The 22,034-nt window shown below is 39.2% G+C and overlaps 3 protein-coding genes across 4 annotated transcripts in view; all 3 read left to right on the top strand.

Annotated features, from left to right (window-relative positions):
• Nucleotides 1-13,705, top strand: part of LOC149107549 (tetratricopeptide repeat protein 28-like) — a 31,000-nt gene extending 17,295 nt beyond the window's left edge. Inside the window, exon 2 of the mRNA XM_089295164.1 lies at nt 12,511-13,705. The gene's annotated coding sequence lies outside the window, so the exon portion shown is untranslated. The remainder of the gene's footprint in view (nt 1-12,510) is intronic.
• LOC149107550 (tetratricopeptide repeat protein 28-like) lies at nt 377-13,705 on the top strand. 2 transcript variants are annotated; one of them, XM_089295172.1, is made up of 3 exons: nt 377-440; nt 2,846-5,261; nt 12,511-13,705. In XM_089295172.1, the coding sequence occupies exon 2, from the start codon at nt 4,423-4,425 to the stop codon at nt 5,257-5,259; it is 837 nt and encodes a 278-aa protein (XP_089151298.1). In that variant the 5' UTR covers nt 377-440; nt 2,846-4,422; the 3' UTR covers nt 5,260-5,261; nt 12,511-13,705. The 2 variants fall into 2 exon arrangements, with proteins under 2 accessions (XP_089151298.1, XP_089151299.1); XM_089295173.1 differs by lacking the exon at nt 12,511-13,705 and having other exon boundaries at nt 383-440; nt 2,846-4,520.
• A 6,255-nt stretch (nt 13,706-19,960) lies between these two features.
• Nucleotides 19,961-22,031, top strand: LOC149107548 (uncharacterized). The gene has a single exon (XM_089295899.1). It carries the CDS (start codon nt 20,525-20,527, stop codon nt 21,668-21,670), a length of 1,146 nt encoding a protein of 381 aa, XP_089152025.1. The 5' UTR covers nt 19,961-20,524; the 3' UTR covers nt 21,671-22,031.
• Nucleotides 22,032-22,034: the final 3 nt, after the last annotated feature.

Genomic DNA, 22,034 nt, shown 5'->3' with positions numbered 1-22,034 from the left:
AAAAACAGTCAGTGACAAACCAGAAACTTAAAGTGTCATCTCCTGACTACAATTACTTAATGTTTAAATACGTGTTTACATCATGAAGAAGAGTTTTTTTAGTAAGAATTGTACCCGCCCACTCCTCCTCGAGTCATTTTTTACCGGTAATTTATCTGAAAAAAAGTTTTCCTCTCTTACCAAGTTCTTGCTCATGCTCTATAATTATGTCCTTATTAATCATATTTCTGGTTTTTAAATGATCTTCCGCAAAGATCACGCGCAGACAAACATTTCGTTTCTTTTTTCTCCGCTTGGCACGTCAGATGCTGCAAAACTGAAATGGTTCTAAGGATGGATAATTTATGCGAGCAACACAGTTATAAGCAGTAAAACACAGACGCACCTCTACAGTTTTTGTTTGGAAGAACGAACGACTGAATACAGGCTACTGCGCAACGGTAAGTTAGTCGTTATTTTGTTTAAAACAATGCATTATTTGGGCTTCCACCGATAACATTTAACATATTATTCGAGGTATCACAAAAACCTCCTCAAATGATGTAATGCTTGGCCGAGTTAAGACGCGGAGTTCCCTGCTAGCAGTCTATTAGTGATTTGCCTTAGGAAATGCTACATGACCCGCCCGACCAGTTCTTCGATTCCCTCCCTTCAAGCCTATGAATAGACTACAATGATCAAGAACGCACCTTTATATTTAGTTGACAAAGAAACTGCCCAAATACCGACACCAAGTAGAACTTTAAATCGTACCATGACACTACAAACAAATGTTCTTTACCGTGTACATGTACAGCATGGCTTTGCTGTACGACCTATAAGGAAGTCAGTTTTGGGATGTTCTGTACAAGCAACATCACTTACCGATCAAACTCGAACGTATTCGTTGTTATACAGCTTGATTTAAATCCGTTAAAACTTCTCTCGATTTTATAATGATACTTTTTCTCGGAATTTTGAGAGACTCGCCTATTGTTTGAGTTTCGACTTTTTCCAGTGCGAACTTCACTGTGGTGAGAAAAACTAATCTCTCATTTATTTCAACCAGTCCAAAATAAACTCGAGACTGTTCGGTAAAACTTGGTTTGATTTTGTTTGATTGATAACACTGGTGTCCATAGCGCATCAAGCTAGACAATTTACGCGTATTACGTTACCCTGCTGGGGGGAATGAGGCACTGAGTATAACAAGGAATAAATCTGAACGGGCTGATTTTGTGACCTGTAGCTATGGATGCGTATTTCGGGCTTCTTGAGCTACTTTTAGCTTCTGAGGGAGAGTTAAAGAGGAATCGCGATTCACTGTTTTCCATTCCATATCCCGACATTGATTTGAAAAAAAAGTCTTTCACTCCACTTGCCGAAGAGTGCAAATCATGTTTAAACCTGAAGATGCTTACATTCGGTATCTCGGCGTTATAGTTTTTATGGGTTTAAAAACCCATCTCGCATACCGCCAAACAGATACGTTATATGATCATCAGTTTTCCTGGAATTGCGTGAAACACCCAAATGTTTCGTAGGTGCCATGCACTTTTCAAAGGGAACTCTACTGAGGCTGGAATCCATCACTAGGAGTGTGCAACTCCCATAGTAAACCTAGGTCATAGCATTTTTACAGACCGGTCTATTTTTAGTTTTTTTTTTTTCCCGCGAGATAGGTCGGTTTCGGTCTACATGGGCGCGCATCGGTAAGGGAAAAAATGGCCGACCTCACATCAGGAGCCCATCACTTCTACCGCTGTAATGATGACGTCAGTTAAGAATAAAGTCCCTGCTTGTGATTAGTCACTGAAGTTTCTGTGGGGGTCTGAATTCCTGGTAAATTCAAACAAAAAATAGATCGGTCTGTGAAAACGCCATGACCAAAATGTAGGGTAGTTGCATGCTCTTGGTGATTTTCTCCTGACTGAGGTAAGAACCTCATCTTGTAGTTTTTGCCTTGTTAGACGAAAAAATATATCTTTGCGATATTCATAATATGACATGGCGAAGCTTAATCGAAGAAATTTCTTGCCAAGTCTTTTCACTCAAATTTCGAAGCCTTTTCGCGCGTATTTCAAGCTCAGTTAACCCAATCACTCTGATCTGGGCATTATTGGAAAGATCTTTTCCTGTTGCGGACCTTGAGTAGAAGTAATGCCAATTATAGTCAATGGTGTTGACGTCAGAAGTGGAACAAAGGACAATGTTGGTCAAGGCCGTTTTCGGCCGGCACGGGAGTCAAGATAATTAAAGTGTGCTCGCAGTACTGATCCCTCCTATTCACGGTGGATAACACATTCAGTAGAGAAAGGGGCGGGGGGATTTACATAATATATCAAACATGAAAAGCCGTGTTTGACCACATTTTCAAACACCGAGAAGAGAGTTGAAAATACGACGCGCAGCAGAGTATTTTTGACGAACTTCGAGGTATTTGGATATGTGGTCAAACACTGTCTTGAGTGTTTGATAGATGTTCCCAAAGTAAAACTAAGGAGAAAACGGAGAAATGAAATCGTAAAAATCTATGCTAATTAAGATCAGATATCCAAACACCGTCACGGTCATGATTTCCTTTGTTTAAACTTGATGAATTATTAAGGACTTTGAGAAGATTTCTTCAGGTTATTTTCTTTATAATGGAAAAGTTTCATAAAGTCTGAGCACGAGGTGAAAACCTTCTAGTCTGTGTCAAACCAACGTCTCCCATCTTGCATAAAACGGCCAGCTAGGAGCCAATACCAGGCTCACCTCCAGCATTAAGTTCGCCGGTACTCATTTATACACTTAGGAGAAGAGAAGTACAAAAGTATAATGTTATTTTACACTATAGAGTTTGAGTGGTATTTTCTTTTTACAGGGCTTATAGACGAGGACAAAATGAACAATCTAGACTACGTTTTTCAAGTCATCTGTGTTGGTTTGGCTATTGCAACTTTCCTTCTCAACACCGGTCGGGGTGTAAAAGCTATAGAGGTCTGCAAAGAATGTTTGATTTTCCTAAATAATGAGGTGATGAAAAAAAAGAGGGAGCAATTTGTTGATTTAGTTAGCATTGCTATCTATAGAACAATGTTTATGGCGTATTGTCGTATCCCTGATTACACAAATGCCATAAAATACGGCAGGCAACTTATTTTCATTTACCAAGAACGTGGAAAAAAAGATGATGAAGGCTCTCTATTTTTAAACCTAGCCATGATATACGAAAAACTATTTAAATATTTAGAGGCAGGAAAACTTTATGAGAAAGCAATCAAGATCATGAGAGAAACTGGTAACAGGAGAGGGGAAGCAGCCGCTTACGGAAACTTAGGAGCTGTGTTTTCATCTCTTGGTGAATACGATAAAGCTAAACAGTATCTTGACAAAGCACTTACGATCAGAATTGAATTTGGTGACAAAGCAGGAGAAGCAAGCTGTTACGGAAACTTAGGAGCTGTGTTCCACTCTCTTGGTGAGTATGGCAAAGCTAAAGAATATTTTGAGAAAGCATTTGCTATCAGAATTGAAATTGGTGGCAAAGCAGGAGAAGCGAACTCTTACGGAAACTTAGGAACTGTGTTTCAATCTCTTGGTGAATATGGTAAAGCTAAACAATATTTTAAGAAAGGACTTGTGATAAGTAAAGAAATTGGTGACAGAGCAGGACAAGCAGCAGATTACTTCAAGTTAGGTTCATTGTTTCATTCTATCGGTGAACCTGTCGTTGCTGAAGGTTATCTCGAGAAGGCACTTTCAATTAGTCAAGATATTGGAGACCTTGACACAGAGTTTGCATGTCTTTGTGCACTTACAGGGGTGAAGACAACCCAAAAAAAGATCCAGGAAGCATTTGACTATCTGGTCTTGAGTATGGAAAAAAACGAAAGTCTGCGTGCTTTTCTAAGAGACAACGATCAATTTAAAGTATCGCTTTCAGATATTCGCAGCTTTCCTTATCGGCATCTTGCTGCCTTCTTTGTATTTGAGGGGAGTCCTAACAAAGCCCTTTATGTTGCAGAGCTGGCACGCGCTAGCGCCTTGGCAGACCTGATGGCAACTCGGTACTCTGTTGAAAGGCAAATCTCAGCTGATCCGCAATCTTGGATTGGCATAGAGAATATTATGAAACAAGAAAGTAACTGCTCTTGTCTGTACATTTCTAATCATAACAAGAAAATGTTTTTGTGGATTATCAATACAAGCGGAGTAATGCATTTTCGAACAATAACAGTAAATGAAAGTGATATCGCTGCCGGATCATCTGACAGCTTGGATGATTTTTTTGCTAAAAGCCTCCGCAGCTTTGGTATTTTATCCGAAGAGGATTGCGAAGATCGATCTTTAAATGATATTGAGCCAAAACTAGATGTCTCTCAGGAAGAGGAGCTTGCCACTTTGCGACAAAGAAGGGGTGAAGATGATCCCGAACAGAATCTAACCTTGTTCTAGAATATGATCATCGCTCCTGTGACCGACTTACTTGAGGGGTCCGAGATCATCATTGTTCCTAATCCCTGCTTGTACCATGTTCCATTTCCAGCTTTACTTGATGACAGTGGAAAGTACTTATCAGAAACGTTTAGGATTCGCATTGTTCCTTCCTTGACCACTCTCAAATGCATCCAGGACAGTCCTACTGACTATCACAGTCAGTGTGGTGTTCTGATAGTCGGTGATCCTGAGGTTGGTAGAGTGCGTTATAATGGTCGTCGTACAACTTTCAAACCATTGCCCTTTGCAAGAAAGGAGGCAGAGATGATTGGGCGACTGCTGGGTGTTCAGCCTTTGTTAGGAGAGAAAGCAACCAAGCAGGCGGTGCTTGAAATGCTACATTCAGCAGGTCTGATACATTTTGCTGCACGTGGTGATGCCGAAAGAGGAGAAATTGTCCTCTGTCCTGGGTGGTCTACTAAGAAGTTTCCTACAGAAGAACAGTACCTTTTGACAATGTCTGACATTTCACAAGTTCAGCTGCGAGCCAAACTTGTTGTACTTAGCTGTTGTCACAGTGGACGTGGGAAGATCAGAGCCGAGGGAGTTATCGGAATTGCTCGAGCGTTCTTAGGGTCCGGTGCACGCTCAGTGTTAGTGGCATTGTGGGCCCTTGATGACAAAGCAACAGAGCAGTTCATGAGTCGTTTCTACGAGCATCTTGTTGGCGGAGAGAGTGCCAGTGAATCTCTTCACGAGGCCATGAAATGGATGCGGAGTAACGGCTGGTCTGAAGTGAGGCAGTGGGCATCATTTATGTTGATTGGAGATAACGTGTCATTTAAGTTTGGAAAATAAGGGTAAGTTTTCAGATAAGATAACAATAATTTTATCATTCTTGTGTTTTGAAGCCAGTATCCTTTAACTTGCATTTCATTAGAAGTAGCAAGATCCCGCCAAATCATACCAATTCTGTTTGAAGATTGCTTCAACTATTTGAGAATGTCATTTAAGGTATCATGGTAGGTGGATAGACAGTGTTTGGAAATCGCGCTCTTATGCTGGCGATTTGAGAGAAAACCCAATCAACCTATATATTTTCTGAAAGCGTAATAGTTATAGAACACAATCATATCTTTGAAATTTTCTAAATTTTGTTGTCGCAGTGATATTAAAAGAAATACCCAGAAACACTGCTTCGCTTAAACTGGTTCGCTTCCGCACGTGAATTATCGGAGCGAAGCGATCAACATCGGAAATATTTTCTCACACATCACCCTCAAAAAGGATGTCGGCGATTTTCCACATGTCGTTTGGGTTTTTTTTTGTACACCCTCCTAAAGTTTCATGTTTTCAACGCGGACGTTTTCTTCTACTAAAGAGGCCATAACTTTGAAACGGAAGCGGAATTAAACAAAGCTTGAAACCCTTTTTCGAAGGAGGTATCCTGGAACATACCTGCCGATTTTCAGCCAAATCCGTAGCAAGACGCGCGTAAACGAACTAAAAATGTTCATCCTTGTATGCAGTTTATTTTATCGAGAAAAAGACGAAAAACCTTTTATGAGATTGGTATGATTAGGTGTTAAAAATCCCCTCCGCACTGACAGATGTCGGCGTGGGTCAGTTTACCACAACAGTGGCTTATGACAACTTGAAATAAACAGACGTTTAAAATTCTGGCGCGGAAACCCGTCGTAGTGAAATCGTCCGAGAAGCGACAAACTACCAAGAGCTTTATACAGGTTTGTCTTTAAACTGCCGTGATTTCTTTTACTTAGAAGATTTCGTCGGCGGCATTGGTATTATGCCTCGTGAAGGCAAAAGAGGAAATGTGGAGGTCTACATCTGCGCTTGACTCTCTCATTGTGGGAGTTTCGGAATCGCGTCCGTTCTCCAGCAATTTCGTGCGACGATCACTTGTTGTAGTTTGTCCTTCAGCTTCATTGGCGGGACTTGTGTCCTCGAGTTCCTGCAACAATTTTTCTTGGTTTAATACAGTGCTACCGTGGGTCGCTGAGAGCCAAATACCTTGTTCGACGCAATTCGCTTTACACGTGACAACTTGCGGTGAATTTTATTTAGAGGTGTCAATGCGCCGTAAGGGGTTCATGAGATTCAAAAATAGCTTTTTCTCTTTATCTTAAAAAGTAAAATAGCTTTCTTCCCATTCCTTTTTACAAAATATTTATCTCAGTCTTCTCAATTTGAACAGCAAAAAAAAAAAAGCAAAAAAAAAAACAAAAAAAAAAAAACAGATTTTTCGCATTTTTCGTAAAATTCACCCACCATGATACCTTAATATGAACTAATTTAAGTTGGAGGGCGTACAATGCACTGTCAGGAAAGTTCTTTGTAGATGAAAGGAGTTTTCACCATGTGATAAACTCTCGACTGAATCAAGCTTCTGATGGCTGGATTTCAGCAGCCAGGCCTATGTATTCCAGTAAAAAAGGTTGGCCAATGATGGAAGGCGACGTGGTACCTTTTTAAAGTCGGTTAAAAACGTAAAGATATGAACTTCATTCGAATACTTTTTTAATCAATAGTTCATCAGTGTTTACACTAAAATCGTCTGTAATAGTGAAATATTCTGTTGGATTAAGACCAAAATAAGACTTAGAAACTTAAGTCGGGCAATTTTGCGTCCTATCCTTTAACGCTGCCAGATTCAGAAACTGGGTGTTTAACGGTACAATGGAATATAGGTTTGTCAACTCTATTGACCAATCAGAGCGCGCGTAGTATCTCTGGTATTTTACAAAATTCGATAGCAACCATTGGCGTATTTCTCAGTGCTATAAAATCACGTTAGTTTGTTAATCCATGGCCAATAGGCACTCTTTGTATTCTCTCGGACCGCGCCAAGTAAGACCCAAACCTTGGGTCTTACTTACTAAGGTGCAATACAAATAATAAATGTTGTTATTGTTATTGGTATCTTTTAGACCAGAATACGCCCTTTGCACGATCCGGTCACATGGTATAAAATCACACATGCTGGTGAGCAAGTTGCGCAGTGGGACTTCCAAAACAATGCAACTCGTAACAGTCCACCTGGACCTGCCTTTGTTTTGGAAGTCCCGCTGTGCAACTTGCTCACCAGCATGTGTGATTTTGTACCATGTGACCGGATCGTGCAAAGGGCCTATTAGCTTCATACAACTGAGGAAGTAGCGTTTTTAATTCTCTATGCAGGCTTACTTGAGACTACTTTACCCCTGGGGGGGGGGAGGGGGGGGGGGAGACGAGGGTGCTTGTCGTGCCTTTTAAGAACAAATGTCACCGAAAACGAAGCAAAATTTGAATTTAGCGGCAGAAGTTGAAAAATCGATTTTCCTCTCTTTTCGTCCGCAAAAAGCCCTTAGGTAGATATGAAACGTTATATAGTCTTTTGGAGCTCGAAGCGCTTTAAATTCGAGAAAATCGAGGAAAACGATTTTCGCCTCGACGATCACCAAAATGACCGATCGCAAAGGCTTAAAATTAGTAATCTGAACTCAATTTGCGTTCGCGTGTTAAGAAAAACCAACACTTATCGATACTTTTTCTTGAAAGACAAAGCATTCAGCTATCCAAACCAGGTTAGAACTTAACTTGAGCGCCATTTGAGAATAAACACACAATTTTTTAAAAAATCCCTTTCAGTTGCTAGGTCGAATTCCTAATTCACGAATAAAATTCAGAGATATTTTTCGACATGTGCCATAACTCCAAATTCCTTGAAACTTCGCCTTAAGGACACTTTTATGTTGTTGTAAAACATATATCAAAATCAGCTTGGGTTATTCTTCGGGTGCTTTTTGAGGCCCGGCTGAAAAACCCTGATTTTACCTGAAAGATCACGAAAAGTAAACAATGGACTTCTGGGCGTTGGTCTGAGGGCAAGCGGGTATAGGCATTTAAAGTCCTTGTATTATTAGTTCCTTGTACGTAACACTTTTATGTTGTTGTAAAACATGTATCAAAATAAGCTTGGGTTATTCATCGAGTGGTTTTTAAGGTCATTCCTCACATTTGCATTGCGCATCCTTACTGCGCATAATTTATGGCGTCATTAGCGCGCGCTCGTGCACGCGCATATTGAAAACATGACGGATTTGCCTTGATATTGAGCTCTTTCAGTTGAAAAATGGCTCTAGCTCACCAACAAGCACGGGCGCCCCAATTTTTTTCCAGTCATTTTAATCAACTAATCATAAGCTTCGCGTGAGAAAAGACTGATCTAAATTCTATTGCTGAAAATTGAATAAATAAGAAAAATAGCAGATACACTGTGGTCTTTTCTATTTTGCAGTCGGTAACCACGTCAAGAAATTTAGTTCAAATTTTAATCAACGATTTAGCTTTTTGTCTGAATCAAACTTAAAATGTTTAGTTGTGTCCGACACAATGTATTGACTGTAGTTTAATGCGTTTTCTTATGAGTCTGGGCTCACAAAGATCTTACAATTACTGGGAATGCGTTTTTATAATAAGCATTAAATAATGCCAAAATGGGGCATTTTCAATGCCTCACTGCTCCTTAATGAGCATGGGCACCCCCCTTTTTTATTTCAAAATCATATGACAAATATTCAGTTGATAAAGTTTAAACAAAAATCTATTGTCACTTTTATTTCAGAGGAATTACCTTAACGCGCCGCTGATATAACCGGATTTTAACGAAAACATCAGTAAGAAGTAAACAATCGAATGCTTGCGTGTTTTTCTGAGGCCAAGAGAATCTGCTGAAGTAAAGCGGTTTAACTTCTGTCATCATGATATTTTCGTTCTGCAGGTCAATATGCTTCTGTTAAAGTAAAGTAAAATGATAACAGGAGTTCATTCATGCAAGGAATATTTCAATCTTTTACGTTAATTAGATTACTGACAAACGGACAATGTGTAGATTTCACAATCACGGCACCGCAATTCTAATCAATTCAACGTGGTTAACTGTGTACATGTATAAATGAAGTTACAGATGAGTTGCATTTACTTCAATTCAATATGGAAAACGGGTCTGCAAAGTAAATGCGAGCAGACACGTGTCCATTTAAAACTGGGAAGGTAGAACGGAAGGTATACTAACCTGCGCCGACAAAAACAACATTGATCACAAGAAAGATTTCCGCTGGCAATCCTGACATAGCAGCATTTATAAGTCTTGGGATTTTTATGCTATTCTTCTCTCCTTCGTGACCTCTTCGTGGAACGGATACCATGTTGGATAGCGGCAAACTGGTGTCACCCAACCTGTCTTTTCATATCACTGCCAAATAGGATCCGCTGACCTCACAGGCAGCCCAAGCTCTCTCTATGAACCACACAAGCAACACAATATGGAATCGAATTATAAGGGTTTATATGGGATTTTCTACAAGATATCCATGGAGGTAGTTAAAAGTGAAAATTCTCAATAAAAATGGCTTACCTTATTCCAGACGTGTGTTGTTCGCTCCTGGTGTGGTTATTTTACCGATTGCACTTGATTTAAGCGACTTTTTTGAATTCCGATTTTCCCTTTATAAAGAGAGGACAAGGCGAAACACCTCAGTCGGTACAGCCTGTCGAACGAAGTCAAAAATCCCAGGCTAAAATGTAGCCACGGCCACAAATCCACCGCAGAATTCAAGGGCAAAGGTTGATCTTTCATTTCAATCCTCTAGCCACACAATCGCAGCCCTGCGAGCGACGCCAGGCGGCTCTTCGTGTCCCCAGTGAAACGATAAAACTATGGAAGAGCTCCGTGTCGTTTGATCCGCGACCCAACGACCGTTGAAATCGGCTTGGTAACCTCGTCATGTTGGCAAACCAAGACTCGCGGGGGTACTAGACATGTGTGGTTCGTAGAGAGAACTTGGGCTGCCTGTGCTGACCTCTGACTTTCCTCGACAATCTCGTTCATCAGTTTATGCTCCGATAATGGAAGAATAACTGACCAGAGTCCACCCGCATTGCTTAGCAATTCATCTGATCCAAAAACAGAACAGTTCGTGTTTTTGAAACATACCAAAGGAGAGGCGACAGAAACCTTTAAAAAAAGATCCGCATTTGCGAACTTCTGCCGTCCGACCTTCAATCGGCTATATATATGACGCGTCACGTGTTCCGAAAGCAAACGAAGTGTTAGCAAAAGTCTCAAAATTAATTTAGGGTAGAGCTTCGATCATTATATAGTTGCAGTATGTTTTACACGACGGAAAAAAAAACAAAACAAAACAAAAATAGAAAGCAAAAACAGAACAAGAGAACTGAGGATACATATCGCTTTTACATGCAGCGTGACGGCTAAAATAGAATTCTCTTGGGAAAATTAAACTTATACTGCCCTAGATGAAATTAATTAGCGTAAATGGATTTGGTGTGCTTAAATATTCTATCCTGCAGTCCAGCTAACTACTGCAAGCGGGTCTTTTCGTGAGTCATGGATTGCCAATCGCAGAAAGTCGAAAAAAAGTGAAAACATTAGTAAAAAACACTTCGCTTTGGCGGGAAATATTTCTGACCGAACTTTTCATAGGAATTCGTACTCCGATTTGTTTGTAGATACCAATTTTAACTAAACTATATATTGACAAAAGCACAAAAGACTATTGGAAACATGTTTTACTTCGGAAATAAACGGCCGCCTTTTTGTAAAACAATACACTCTGTGGGACATAGTAAATTCCACGGCCGGGAATGAAACCGTGACTTGCAATCAAAATAAACAATGAAACTGAAGATTTCTTTACCAAATTTAACCTGTATTGCCAGTCCTGAAATGACTCTGAAATAACTTTTTGCGAACAAACTTGATAGGTTACAGAAAACGCAACTCTTTTAAGCTTTAATACAGTAACTATCTCCTTTAGTGACTAGTTATCTTAAATTAATTATTGGAAGGCCGCGTAGTAAAACGTTTTTAACTTCCTGTTTCACCTCGGTGTTAAATCGACATCTCGTCACAAATATCTGACATTCGAAGCGATAAAACATACTCGGATTAAATAAAGTCACTTTGGCGTTGAGATTGAACTGTTTTACCGTTATATTACAGGTGCAAGCAAACAATTTGCTTATTACTACAAAGAACTCATAATATAAGGACTTGAATGCCTGTACCCGCTTGCTCTCAGACCAACGCGCACAAGTCCATTGTTTAATTTTCGTGATCTTTTAGGCAAAATCGGGGTTTTTCAGTCGGGCCTCAAAAAGCACTCGAAAAATAACCCAAGCTGATTTTAATACATGTTTTACAAAAACATAAAGGTGCTCCAAAGGCGAAGTTTCAAGGAATTTGGAGTTATGGCACATGTCGAAAAATATCTCTGAATTTTATTTGTAAATAAGGAATTCGACCTAGTAACTGAGAGGGATTTTTTTTAAAATTCTGTGTTTATTCTCAAATGGCGCTCAAGTCAAGTTCTAGCCTGGGTTTGGATAGCTGAATACTTTGTCTTTCAAGAAAAAGTGTCGATAAGTGTTGGTTCTTCTTTACACGCGAACGCAAATCAAGTTCAGATTACTAATTTTAAGCCTTTGCGATCGGTCATTTTGGTGACCGTCGAAGCGAAAATCGATTTTCCTCGATTTTCTCGAATTTAAAGCGCTTCGAGCTCCAAAAAACTATATCGCGTTTCATATCTACCTAAGGGCTATTTGTGGACGAAAAGAGAGAAAAATCGATTTTTCAACTTCTGCCGCGCTATGTTTGCTAATTAGAAAAATTCGCTCTTAAGGTTTAAAAAAAGGTTTTGGTACATTTTAGGATGTTTAGCCTCATACGTCGTACGGCGGGAGCTTTTGCAGTACCTATTAGGGATTTTGAGCCGAAAAAATACGAGTAGAAGGTATTCGAAGCAATCGTCATTAACACTGTTAAAAATTATGAAAGTATCAGTTTATGTGTTGATTTAGAATTGGTACTTCTTAGAGGTGAAAACATTTCAAGCCGCGCCCACAAAATAGGATCTTGGTACCTCTTAGGGATTCTTTTCAAAATTTCCCACAAGCAGCCCCGTCCTTTTTATATAGGAGTCCACGCGGGACTTTACCCTGTTTACATCAAGAAGGAAGCCATTTCAGTTGGCGAGTGAATCTATTACTTACTCACAGTAACTGGTTATTTTCCTGTTCTTACAGAGACGTTGTGCATCAGCCTCGTACTTGGGTCTGACATTGAAATCCAAGATGGCCGCCACGAGGCATTTTCCCCTCGACTTGTGTCCTGAGTACGAACACGTTTGAATCAAAGTGACATTTTAATTTTTGAGTAGAATAATTCCGTGACAAGAATTATTAATGCGATAGGCAAGTAGTAACAAATGATCAGTAACTAAGTAGTCAGTAGTAAGTGATCAAGTCCTGATTTCCTCTTACATGACCATCACATTTTAAACAAACAGGTGATGAGAAGAACGAAAATCATCAACTAGGAGATATTGTCTTGATGAACTCTTAAATTCTCAGAGCTAACATCAAGGGAAATGTATGGTAATAAGAAGGGAGAATCGACATTTTGAGCTTAGGACAGAACTGAGGATCACTGGCAAGAGGATTCAGCAAACTTAAGTTTTTCCATGAGCTTTTTTGAAAATCTTGGGTCGTTAAGATAAACTGGTGGAACGGCTACCCCGTCCTCCTCAAACCAGCCTTTACTTAGCGTTTATGTCAGAAGAGTTGTCCATTTTCACCGCAGCAGACATTGGCCACTTGGAGTTTACTCATTCTCTCTACGTCTCTACTTATCCCGGCTAGGAATGGGTAGTGATATATTCTCCACCCCTTCAAAACAAGTTCTGTTTCACCAAGGGGCACCCTGTTGCCCAAGATTTTTCGTGTCCTAAGTAAATGGTTCTCTGTTATTGATAAACCTTCCTACCATACAGAGCTTTCCTCCTTGTAAAACGGCCCAGTGTTTAAGTTTTACACGCCGTGTATTACACTGTGATAAAACACGACGGGCATTTGAGAACACGAGGGAAATGTAGAAAACACGAGTCGCAGGGGAGTCTTTTCTACATCTCTCGAGTGCTTCAAATGTCCGGAGTGTTTTTGTCACGGCTTAGTTTTATTTATTTGCTTTATGATGTAGATTTTATACGCCGCGAGTAGAAGCAAAGAAAATGTTTCTCTCCATCTCAAACAAAAATGTTGACTAGAGGTAATGTGGCAAAAAACAATAAAACACGCTTTTTCTGTTTTATGTTCTGATAAAACATGGCTTTTTTTACCAATCAGAGCGCGCGCAGGGTCCTATCTCCCCTATAAATTTATTTCAGTTACAATCAAATGTTTTAGTAAACCGTAGTAAAAAAAAAAAAAAAAAAAACAAGAAGTGTAAATAAAGTTCAGTTCCTCGGCCGCGCTTGTAAAAAGTCAATTTTTGTCTCTTCTGCCTGTAGGAATATCCCATGTTATTTTCATTTGCGAGATGTAACGATGACTTAGCTTAGGTAGTCTTAGGAAAAGTAAAGACATATATTAAAACTCTTTGCTACCATGTCACGATCGTTAATTTGCTGTCGACGACGTTTGTATGATTGCGGCTTACATTGATACCTTTGTAATACATTTCCTTTCTTATATCTTTGATATATTGTAATGGATTTTCCGTAGTTTTATATTTTACTTTTAAAGTCAATTGTAAAGGGGCCAACGTAATTGGTCGAGCCTCTTTAAATAAAGTTGGTTGATGTTTTTATTATCATACGCTGTGGTCACCGCTTTCTCCTTTCTCATTGACTAACACCCGGAAGGAGATTCCGATATAAAAAGGACGGGGGGTGCTTGCTTGGTACCTCTTAGGGTGTTAAGCCTCAAAACGTCCACAATGGGAACTAATTCGGCACAGTGGGAAGTGTTTCGCCACCTTTCCGAGTATTGAACCGAAGAAGAAGTAGGACAGGCTTTAATGAGTTATGGAAGAATTGGTACCTCTTAGAGAAGAAGAAATTGCAAGCCACTCCCATAAAACAGGATCTTGGTACCTCTTAGGGGTTCTTTTCGGGTGAGGTAGCAGCTCTCGTAAGGTCTCACATGAATGGCTTGATACCCCTTGAGAGAAGAATAGAACAAACAACAGAAACAATGCCCCTAGCCCTAAAACAATAACAGCTGCTAAGAATGAAGAGAATTACAACCTTACGATAGCTGCTACACTTCTGTTTTTATCAAAATATCCGACGAGCTGCCCAAGCTTTTTATATGGGTATCCCCCCGGGACTAACAGCCCAGGCATTCCTTTACTAATGTGATCTCCTGGCGTATATATCAGATTAAGCTAGATTATAAATCTTGTAAACCATCACGCAGTAAAGCAAACGTGTCTTGGTTGTGTTCTGCGCAACAGGATGTTAGTCGTTATTTTCTTAAAAACAATGTGTAACTTCAGCTGGGATGAGTCGGGGATATTAGTAAGGAATGTAAATCCCAATTGAAATAATGGGAATGTCTGTAACATGCACTGTAACAATGCACCTAACAATACGCACGCATTGTATCATATTAAATAATACAGTTCTTATTATGATACTACTAGTGGCGAATCCAGACCTTGAGCTAAGGGGAGGGGGAAGGATTGGGCTTGCCCTTCCGGCTTTTCTTCCTTCTGCGATTTTTCCTTTTTTACTCAAAATAAGTGGGGGCGACCCCCCGGTCCCATCTCCTAGCTCTGCCACTGGTCACTATGATATCAAGTGATTAGCGGCCAAAAATCCCGAATAGCCACCAGCTATAGATTCCGAATACGTTCCAGTCTCTCGCTAGCTTGTTGCAATTGTTCGCTATTTCGACTGCGCTCATTCGATTCACGTCAATAATGAAGAATGGCAATACCGAGAATTGGGGCTGCGATATTTAAACTATGGATGCTAAGAAAACTCAATGGGAGTTTAAATCAGTACTCCCACTGAGAAGGTTATAAATAGGGAAACGAAGAGAAAAAGAAATCATATTTTATACGAAGACTCAAAATTATAGAAATAACAGCCAAAAACCGCAGCCAATTTTCGAAATTTAAACGACCGATTTGTGGGTAGCTTTTCTACTTATTCCAAGAAAGACATGTCAGCCGCCATGTTGTGACGTCACTGCGCACATGTAACTTTACATGCTTTGTTATTTTTTATGCAGTTCGCACAGACCTAACAAAATTTTTTTGTGATGATAACTGTATTACACCTGTATTATGATGTAGTTTGAGTCTGATTTATGAAAGCTCAGGATTCGAAAAAAACGCTGTTGAAAGTAAAAATCAACAGAGACATAGAAGAAGAAAAACGTGGCTTTTTTATCATTTAGAAGGTAATATATCTATGTTTGAAAGCTCATAAAGAATCCCTGACTAGGCGAGAAAAAAACCGTTTTTTGATGTATTCATTTTGCACAGGGATTTTGCATAATAAGGGTTAAGTTGTTAAAGTATTTGAAAAAGCACGCGTTAGTCAAGTCGTAGCGAAATAACTTGTAGATATTAAGACGTACAGGTAGATCAACCCATTCGATGGACAACAGCGCCATATCTATGAAATGGTCTGTGTAAAATTACCATCATGGGTTCTATGTCAATTGCGTGGGTCGGAGAGCGCCATGGCAACTAAATAGGTGGCTTAAGCAACGACGACGGCGACGCCGAGGACCGCGTCCAGTCAAAAATAGATTCATATTTTACCAGCGAAATTCGCGATTATCCAGATCTTTTCAGTATGCCAATGGCTCAGAAAACGTGCTCAGGGTAACCATGCAACTACAGCGTTCAATTCCAAATGGAAATACGAAAAATTAGCCGTTGTCGTTCGTGTTCCTCAGATTACACAGAACTTGGTCATTTCATGTTGTTGTTGTGGCTGTGCAGAGGACAGCAACGAAATGTACAAAAATTTATAACGCACGTACAGAGCCATTGTTTTGCTCATTAACCCTTATGTTTGGTGACATTCTCTTTGCCGCCATCATCGTGGTTAACTAAAACTCCCTAATATTTCAAGTAAACAAATATCTTGCCGTTTTTCGGATTAATTTCAAAGGATTTCTTAACTCGCGAATCATGGACTGGGACGAGTACAAGATGGCGGAATAGACGTGTTTTTTGAAGCTCCCTCAGCAGTGGACGTAAAACCTTTATTGCAGCCTATGTCCGCTAACTTATTTAAGAGAAAGGTTCGGTCACCATCTGCAGACGTTTATGCCAACATACCTGAAGAAAAACGGACGCGAGACCACACTGAGTCAGAATATAGTGAAAGGCAAGACGAAGCGTTGGGCCGACCACGTGCAATGACGGCAGAGATTGCCACAAAGATGGACTTAGTACTGTCCAAATTGGATAATATAGAAAGCAGGCTGAACAGTGTATGCTCGGCAGTAGCCAACATCGAAGAAGCGTTAACCAACCTTGAAAAAGATGTTGCGGACCTGAAAGTTAAAACTGAAGGCAACGAAACAGACGTAAATCAGCTCAAAGAAAGGGTGGATTTTAACGAGGGAGATATTGCGGAGGCGAAGCGTGATGCGGCGGCTGTAAAACTAGAAGCAGAGAAACTTAAAATGAACCTGCTGTACTTTGAAACTTACAATAGGAGAGAAAATTTAAAGTTCTTCGGAACAGAGGAAAATACAAGTAACGTCGCCGAAGACACCGGAGACGCGAATATGGATGGTTCGCCGCATATGACCGAAGACACGAAGCAAGTCATGTACAACTTTCTGGAGCAAGAGTTGAAGATCAGCAACGCTAGAGACAGGATAGAGCTCCAAAGGATCCACCGTCTGGGTAAGCCGAATGATAAAGGTCCTAGACCAATTATCTCTAGATTTCTGCGCTACACTGATAGAGAAGAAGTTATGTCACAAGCCCGCAAGCATCTGAAGGGAAAAGATTTCTCCGTCTTCGATGATATTCCAAAGGAACTTTATGACTTAAGGAAAAAACAGCGAGATAAACTTAAAGATGCAAGAAAGAAGGGTCACACAGCGTTTTTCAGTAAGAAATATCCGGACAGATTATATATTGATGGAAAATTTATTTTTCAAGACGAGCCTTTCGCTTAATTTTCAAATTTACATATGTAGATTTTGGCCAGGTTATTTTTTTTTTCTTTTTTTGCATGCCTTTTCTCACCTAATACTTGCCGCTTAAATTTCTACTAAACACAAGCTCGATAAGCTGCAAAAACAAGACGAATTAATTACATCCTCAGCCGCCACAAAAGGAGCGGAACATCAAACACGCTATTTACCGATGGTGTGAAACTGCCCAAACAAAAACTTCGATGCACTGGGTAGGTAAGCAGTCAATATTCGTTCTTAGCTTTTTGTTTTGTAATTATGTGTTAGGTTGTCCAAGCTTTATACTTGTTATAGTCGCTCTGTACGAGCGTGTCTTGTGGTTAGCTTTTAGATCAGTATTTGCTTCCAATGTTTGGAAGCTCCCATTTATATACAGAATTAGCTTGTTCAAGGATTATTATAGAAAACCGTTAATTTCAAGCACCCGCATTATCTTCAACATGGTTGTGACACTTCAGCTGCTCCCAGGAATAATTTTTATTTCTAGACACTTTGAGGATGCATGGATCTTAAAATATGTTCTCTTAATGTAAGAGGCTTGGGAGACATGCTAAAGAGAAGGGAAATGTTCTCTTGGCTCAGGGCAAAAAACAGCTCTATTTATTTTTTACCAGAAGTCCATTGCTGCGAGAGCACGTCCACTATGTGGTCGGCAGAATGGGGGTACAAATCCTTTTTTAGTTGCTGTACGGGCGCTAAGGCAGGAGTTGCAATTCTATTCAATAATACATTCGATTTCGAAATGAAACGAGTGTACTGTGATCCTAATGGACGATTCATTATTTGTGACATCCAAACCAACCAAAAGTATATAACGCTGGCCACCATTTACGCTCCCAACGACGATGACGCGGCTTTCTTCGAAGGCTTCTTCGAGCATTTATCAGATTTTCAATGTGAAGAAGTAATTATTGGTGGCGATTTTAACTTAGTGCTTAATTTAGATAAAGACAAGAAAGGTGGCGTCGCAAGAACACGCAATAATTCAGTTAGGATCGTTCAGGAATTTATGGAAAACTTAGATTTAATTGATGCTTGGAGAGTGCTACATCCCGATTCCCTAAGATATACTTGGCGCCGACGGAAACCCGAAATTCAATGCCGACTAGACTTCTTTCTTGTTAGCCAAAGCTTAATGTGTAATGTCATGCGCGCCGATATTTTGACAGGATACAAAACAGACCACTCAATGATCGATATCAGTATAGCTGTTCATTCGAATCCAAGAGGACCAGGCTTTTGGAAACTTAATACTTCTTTCTTGAACGAAATTGAATACGTTAACCAAATAAAATCAACAATCCAATCTGTTAAAGAAGAATATCAAAATGATGACACTGTGAACCACGCATTATTGTGGGAGATGATAAAAATGAAAATCCGAGAACAATCATTAAAATATGCAACTGCCAAAAAGGCTAAAATTTTAAAACGGGAAGAAGAGCTAGAAAAAGCAATTAACAACTTGCAAATATATATGGAAACAACAAGCGACGAGGAAAATGCAAAACAAGTTGGGGCTCAGGAATTAGAAAGAAAAAAGGCAGAATTGGAGAATATAATTGAGTACCGCACCAAAGGTGCAATCTTAAGATCGAAATGTAGATGGTATAATGAGGGAGAAAGAAATACAAAATACTTTTTTAACATGGAAAAAAGGCACTACAAACAGGGAGTAATAAGTCAGCTAAAAATTAATGATGATGAAACAGTAAACACTGACAAAGAAATTCTAAATCAGTGTGAATCCTTTTACAGAAATCTATATAGCTCTCATATGAATATCAGCGACACTTATGTTAATGACATGTTTTTCGACGAGAATAATACTAAGGTACTGAACCCAGACGAGCAAATGTCATGCGAAGGCCTGCTGACCAAAGAGGAATGTTTACAAGCCTTAAAAAATACAGAAACAAATAAAACACCAGGCTCAGACGGAATACCTGCCGAATTTTATAAAGTTTTCTGGAACGATTTGTCGGACTTGCTTGTTAATTCGATTAATTTTGCATATCAAACAGGTCAATTTTCGGTAACCCAGAGACGCGGAATCATTAAATTAATCCCCAAAAAAGATGCAGAACCATACTTTATTAAGAACTGGAGACCAATAACTCTTTTGAACTGCGACTACAAAATCGCGACCAAAGCTATTGCAAACAGACTAAAAAAAGTTCTACCGAACCTTGTAGATAATGATCAAACTGGATTTCTTAAAGATAGGTTTATCGGGGAGAATATTAGACTCATTGACAGTATAATTCATTACGCAACGGCTAACAAAGCCCCTGGTCTTTTACTTTTTCTTGACTTCGAAAAAGCATTTGATACAGTAGAGTGGTCTTTCATTCAAAAAACATTTAAATATTACAACTTTGGACAATCACTAATCAACTGGATTAAACTATGCTACCATAACACAGAAAGCTGCATCCTCAATAACGGATGGGCCAGCGACTTTTTTAAGCTCGAAAGAGGAGTAAGGCAGGGTTGCCCCCTTTCTCCGTATCTTTTAATTCTCTGTGTTGAGGTTCTAGCGGATGCAATTAGGAAAAACCAAAATGTCAAAGGCATCTTTGTGAATGGAAATGAAATAAAAATTAGTCAGTATGCAGATGACACCACTTTAATACTCGATGGTTCCAAGGAATCTCTTACATCTTCTCTGCATATATTGGATAATTTTCAACGGATATCTGGCCTTAAATTAAATAACAAAAAGACGGAAGCCCTTTGGATCGGTGCTAATGCCGAAAAAGAAGACAAATTATGCCCAGAAAGAGACCTAAAATGGGTTAAAGGAAAGACCAAAGCTCTTGGAGTATGGTTCTCGACTAATCCTGACATAACAGTAGAGCTGAACTACAACGAAAAATTGATAAAAATAAAAAATAGCCTAAGCTGTTGGGAGTGTCGTCGACTTACCCTTTTTGGCAAAATTACTGTTCTAAAAAGTTTAATTGCGTTCCAACTTGTATACATTTTGTCTCCCCTCACGACTAATCACCGTGTCTTAAGGGAAATCAATAGGCTCTTCTATGATTTCTTATGGAACGGCAAAGGCGACAAAATTAAGAGGGAAGTAATGATTAATGACTATGAAAAAGGCGGCTTAAAAATGATTGATATTGAATCCTTCAATAAAGGATTGAAAACTACCTGGGTCAAAAAATATACTGATGTAAACAATCACGGAAAATGGAAACTTTTTTTTGACTTAGAACTCCGGAACTACGGTGGCAGAGCCTTGTTCAGCGGCAACCTTAGCAAAAAAGACCTGTCAAAGTATGTCAATTTATCCTATCCATTTATTGTGGAAATCTTAAATATCTGGACTGAAATCACTTACGAGAATAATACAGACCATTTTCGCTCTCAGAGCCTTTGGCACAACTCCCTTATAAGAATCGATAACAGACCAATCTTCCACAAAAAATGGCAGCAAAAAGGGATTAACAGGGTTTCGCATTTGATGAAAGATTCAGACACCTTCCTATCCTTTTCTGAATTCAAAGATCGGTATGGTATCACTGAAACAAATTATCTTGCTTTTTATGGGCTGTTATCCGCTTTAAAAAAAATCAAAGTACCTTTACACAATAATACAAATATACAATACGAAAGCTTTTATACGCAATTTATGAAAGCAAGTAAACCAAGCAGACAGGCCTATAAAAAAATAATTGGTCTTAAACAAAGGTGTCCAACCAAGAGTCAAGAAAAATGGGCTACGGATTGTGCCTTTGAAGCCCATGAACCAATAGACTGGAGTGCGGCGTACCAGCTATCTTTTCAGTGTACAAAATCTGTAAAACTAATTGTATTTCAATTCAAATTGCTGCATAGACGACTGGCGACTAATGATTTTCTTAAAAAAGTAGGAATAAAAGATAACGATCTCTGCAGTTTCTGCAAAACTGAGAAGGAAAGCCTAATTCATCTTTTCTGGTCCTGTAGAGTTGTCTCTACCTTCTGGCAAAACTTTAAGGAGCTTCTCGTAAGCCAAAATCTTGCGTTGAGAACATACAACCTTTCTTTAAATATAGTCTTAGGCCTAACGCCAGACAAATCAAAGAATAAACAGAAACTTAATTTTAATTTTCTTGTGGCGAGATATTATATATGGTTGTGTAGGACACGCAACTTGCCCCCTGAAATGAAACATTTCTCTGTCTTTCTGGCATGTTACAACAGCCTCAAAACCGGAGCAGCGTCAAATGATAATCTTTAGAAATCTAAGTGGGTGATAATAATAATTAAACGTATTTACCAACAAGCAACTGTAAAAAAAAAAAAAAAAAATGAAGAAAACCCTAAGGCTAACACTGTGCACGGATATTATTGTACTGTAGGTCAACCTTAACAAGTGTTGCACTTGTCAGTATTGTAAGTAACGTGTATTGTATGTAAGTAGTAAGTAGTCTTTTTAATCAATTAATTAATTAATTAATTGATTAATACAATGTAACTTATTGTAGTGTAAGTAATGTAAGTAATTGTATTGTTAGTAATTATCCAGTAAGTGATGTAGGTAATTGTCCCATAAGTAATGTAAGTAGTTGAACTGTAAGTTGTTTTTTTCCCTGTGTTTTGCA

Source organism: Orbicella faveolata, unplaced genomic scaffold, assembly GCF_042242905.1.
Source record: "Orbicella faveolata isolate gen_17 unplaced genomic scaffold, um_ofav_v1 contig_26, whole genome shotgun sequence".
Lineage (NCBI taxonomy): Eukaryota > Metazoa > Cnidaria > Anthozoa > Scleractinia > Merulinidae > Orbicella > Orbicella faveolata.
This window is presented reverse-complemented; position numbering and strand designations above follow the sequence as displayed.

Bases quoted from the DNA above. Each gene is read 5' to 3' on its own strand.
- LOC149107550 (XM_089295173.1), top strand. From the start codon at position 2,866: ATGAACAATCTAGACTACGTTTTTCAAGTCATCTGTGTTGGTTTGGCT.
- LOC149107548 (XM_089295899.1), top strand. From the start codon at position 20,525: ATGATTAATGACTATGAAAAAGGCGGCTTAAAAATGATTGATATTGAA.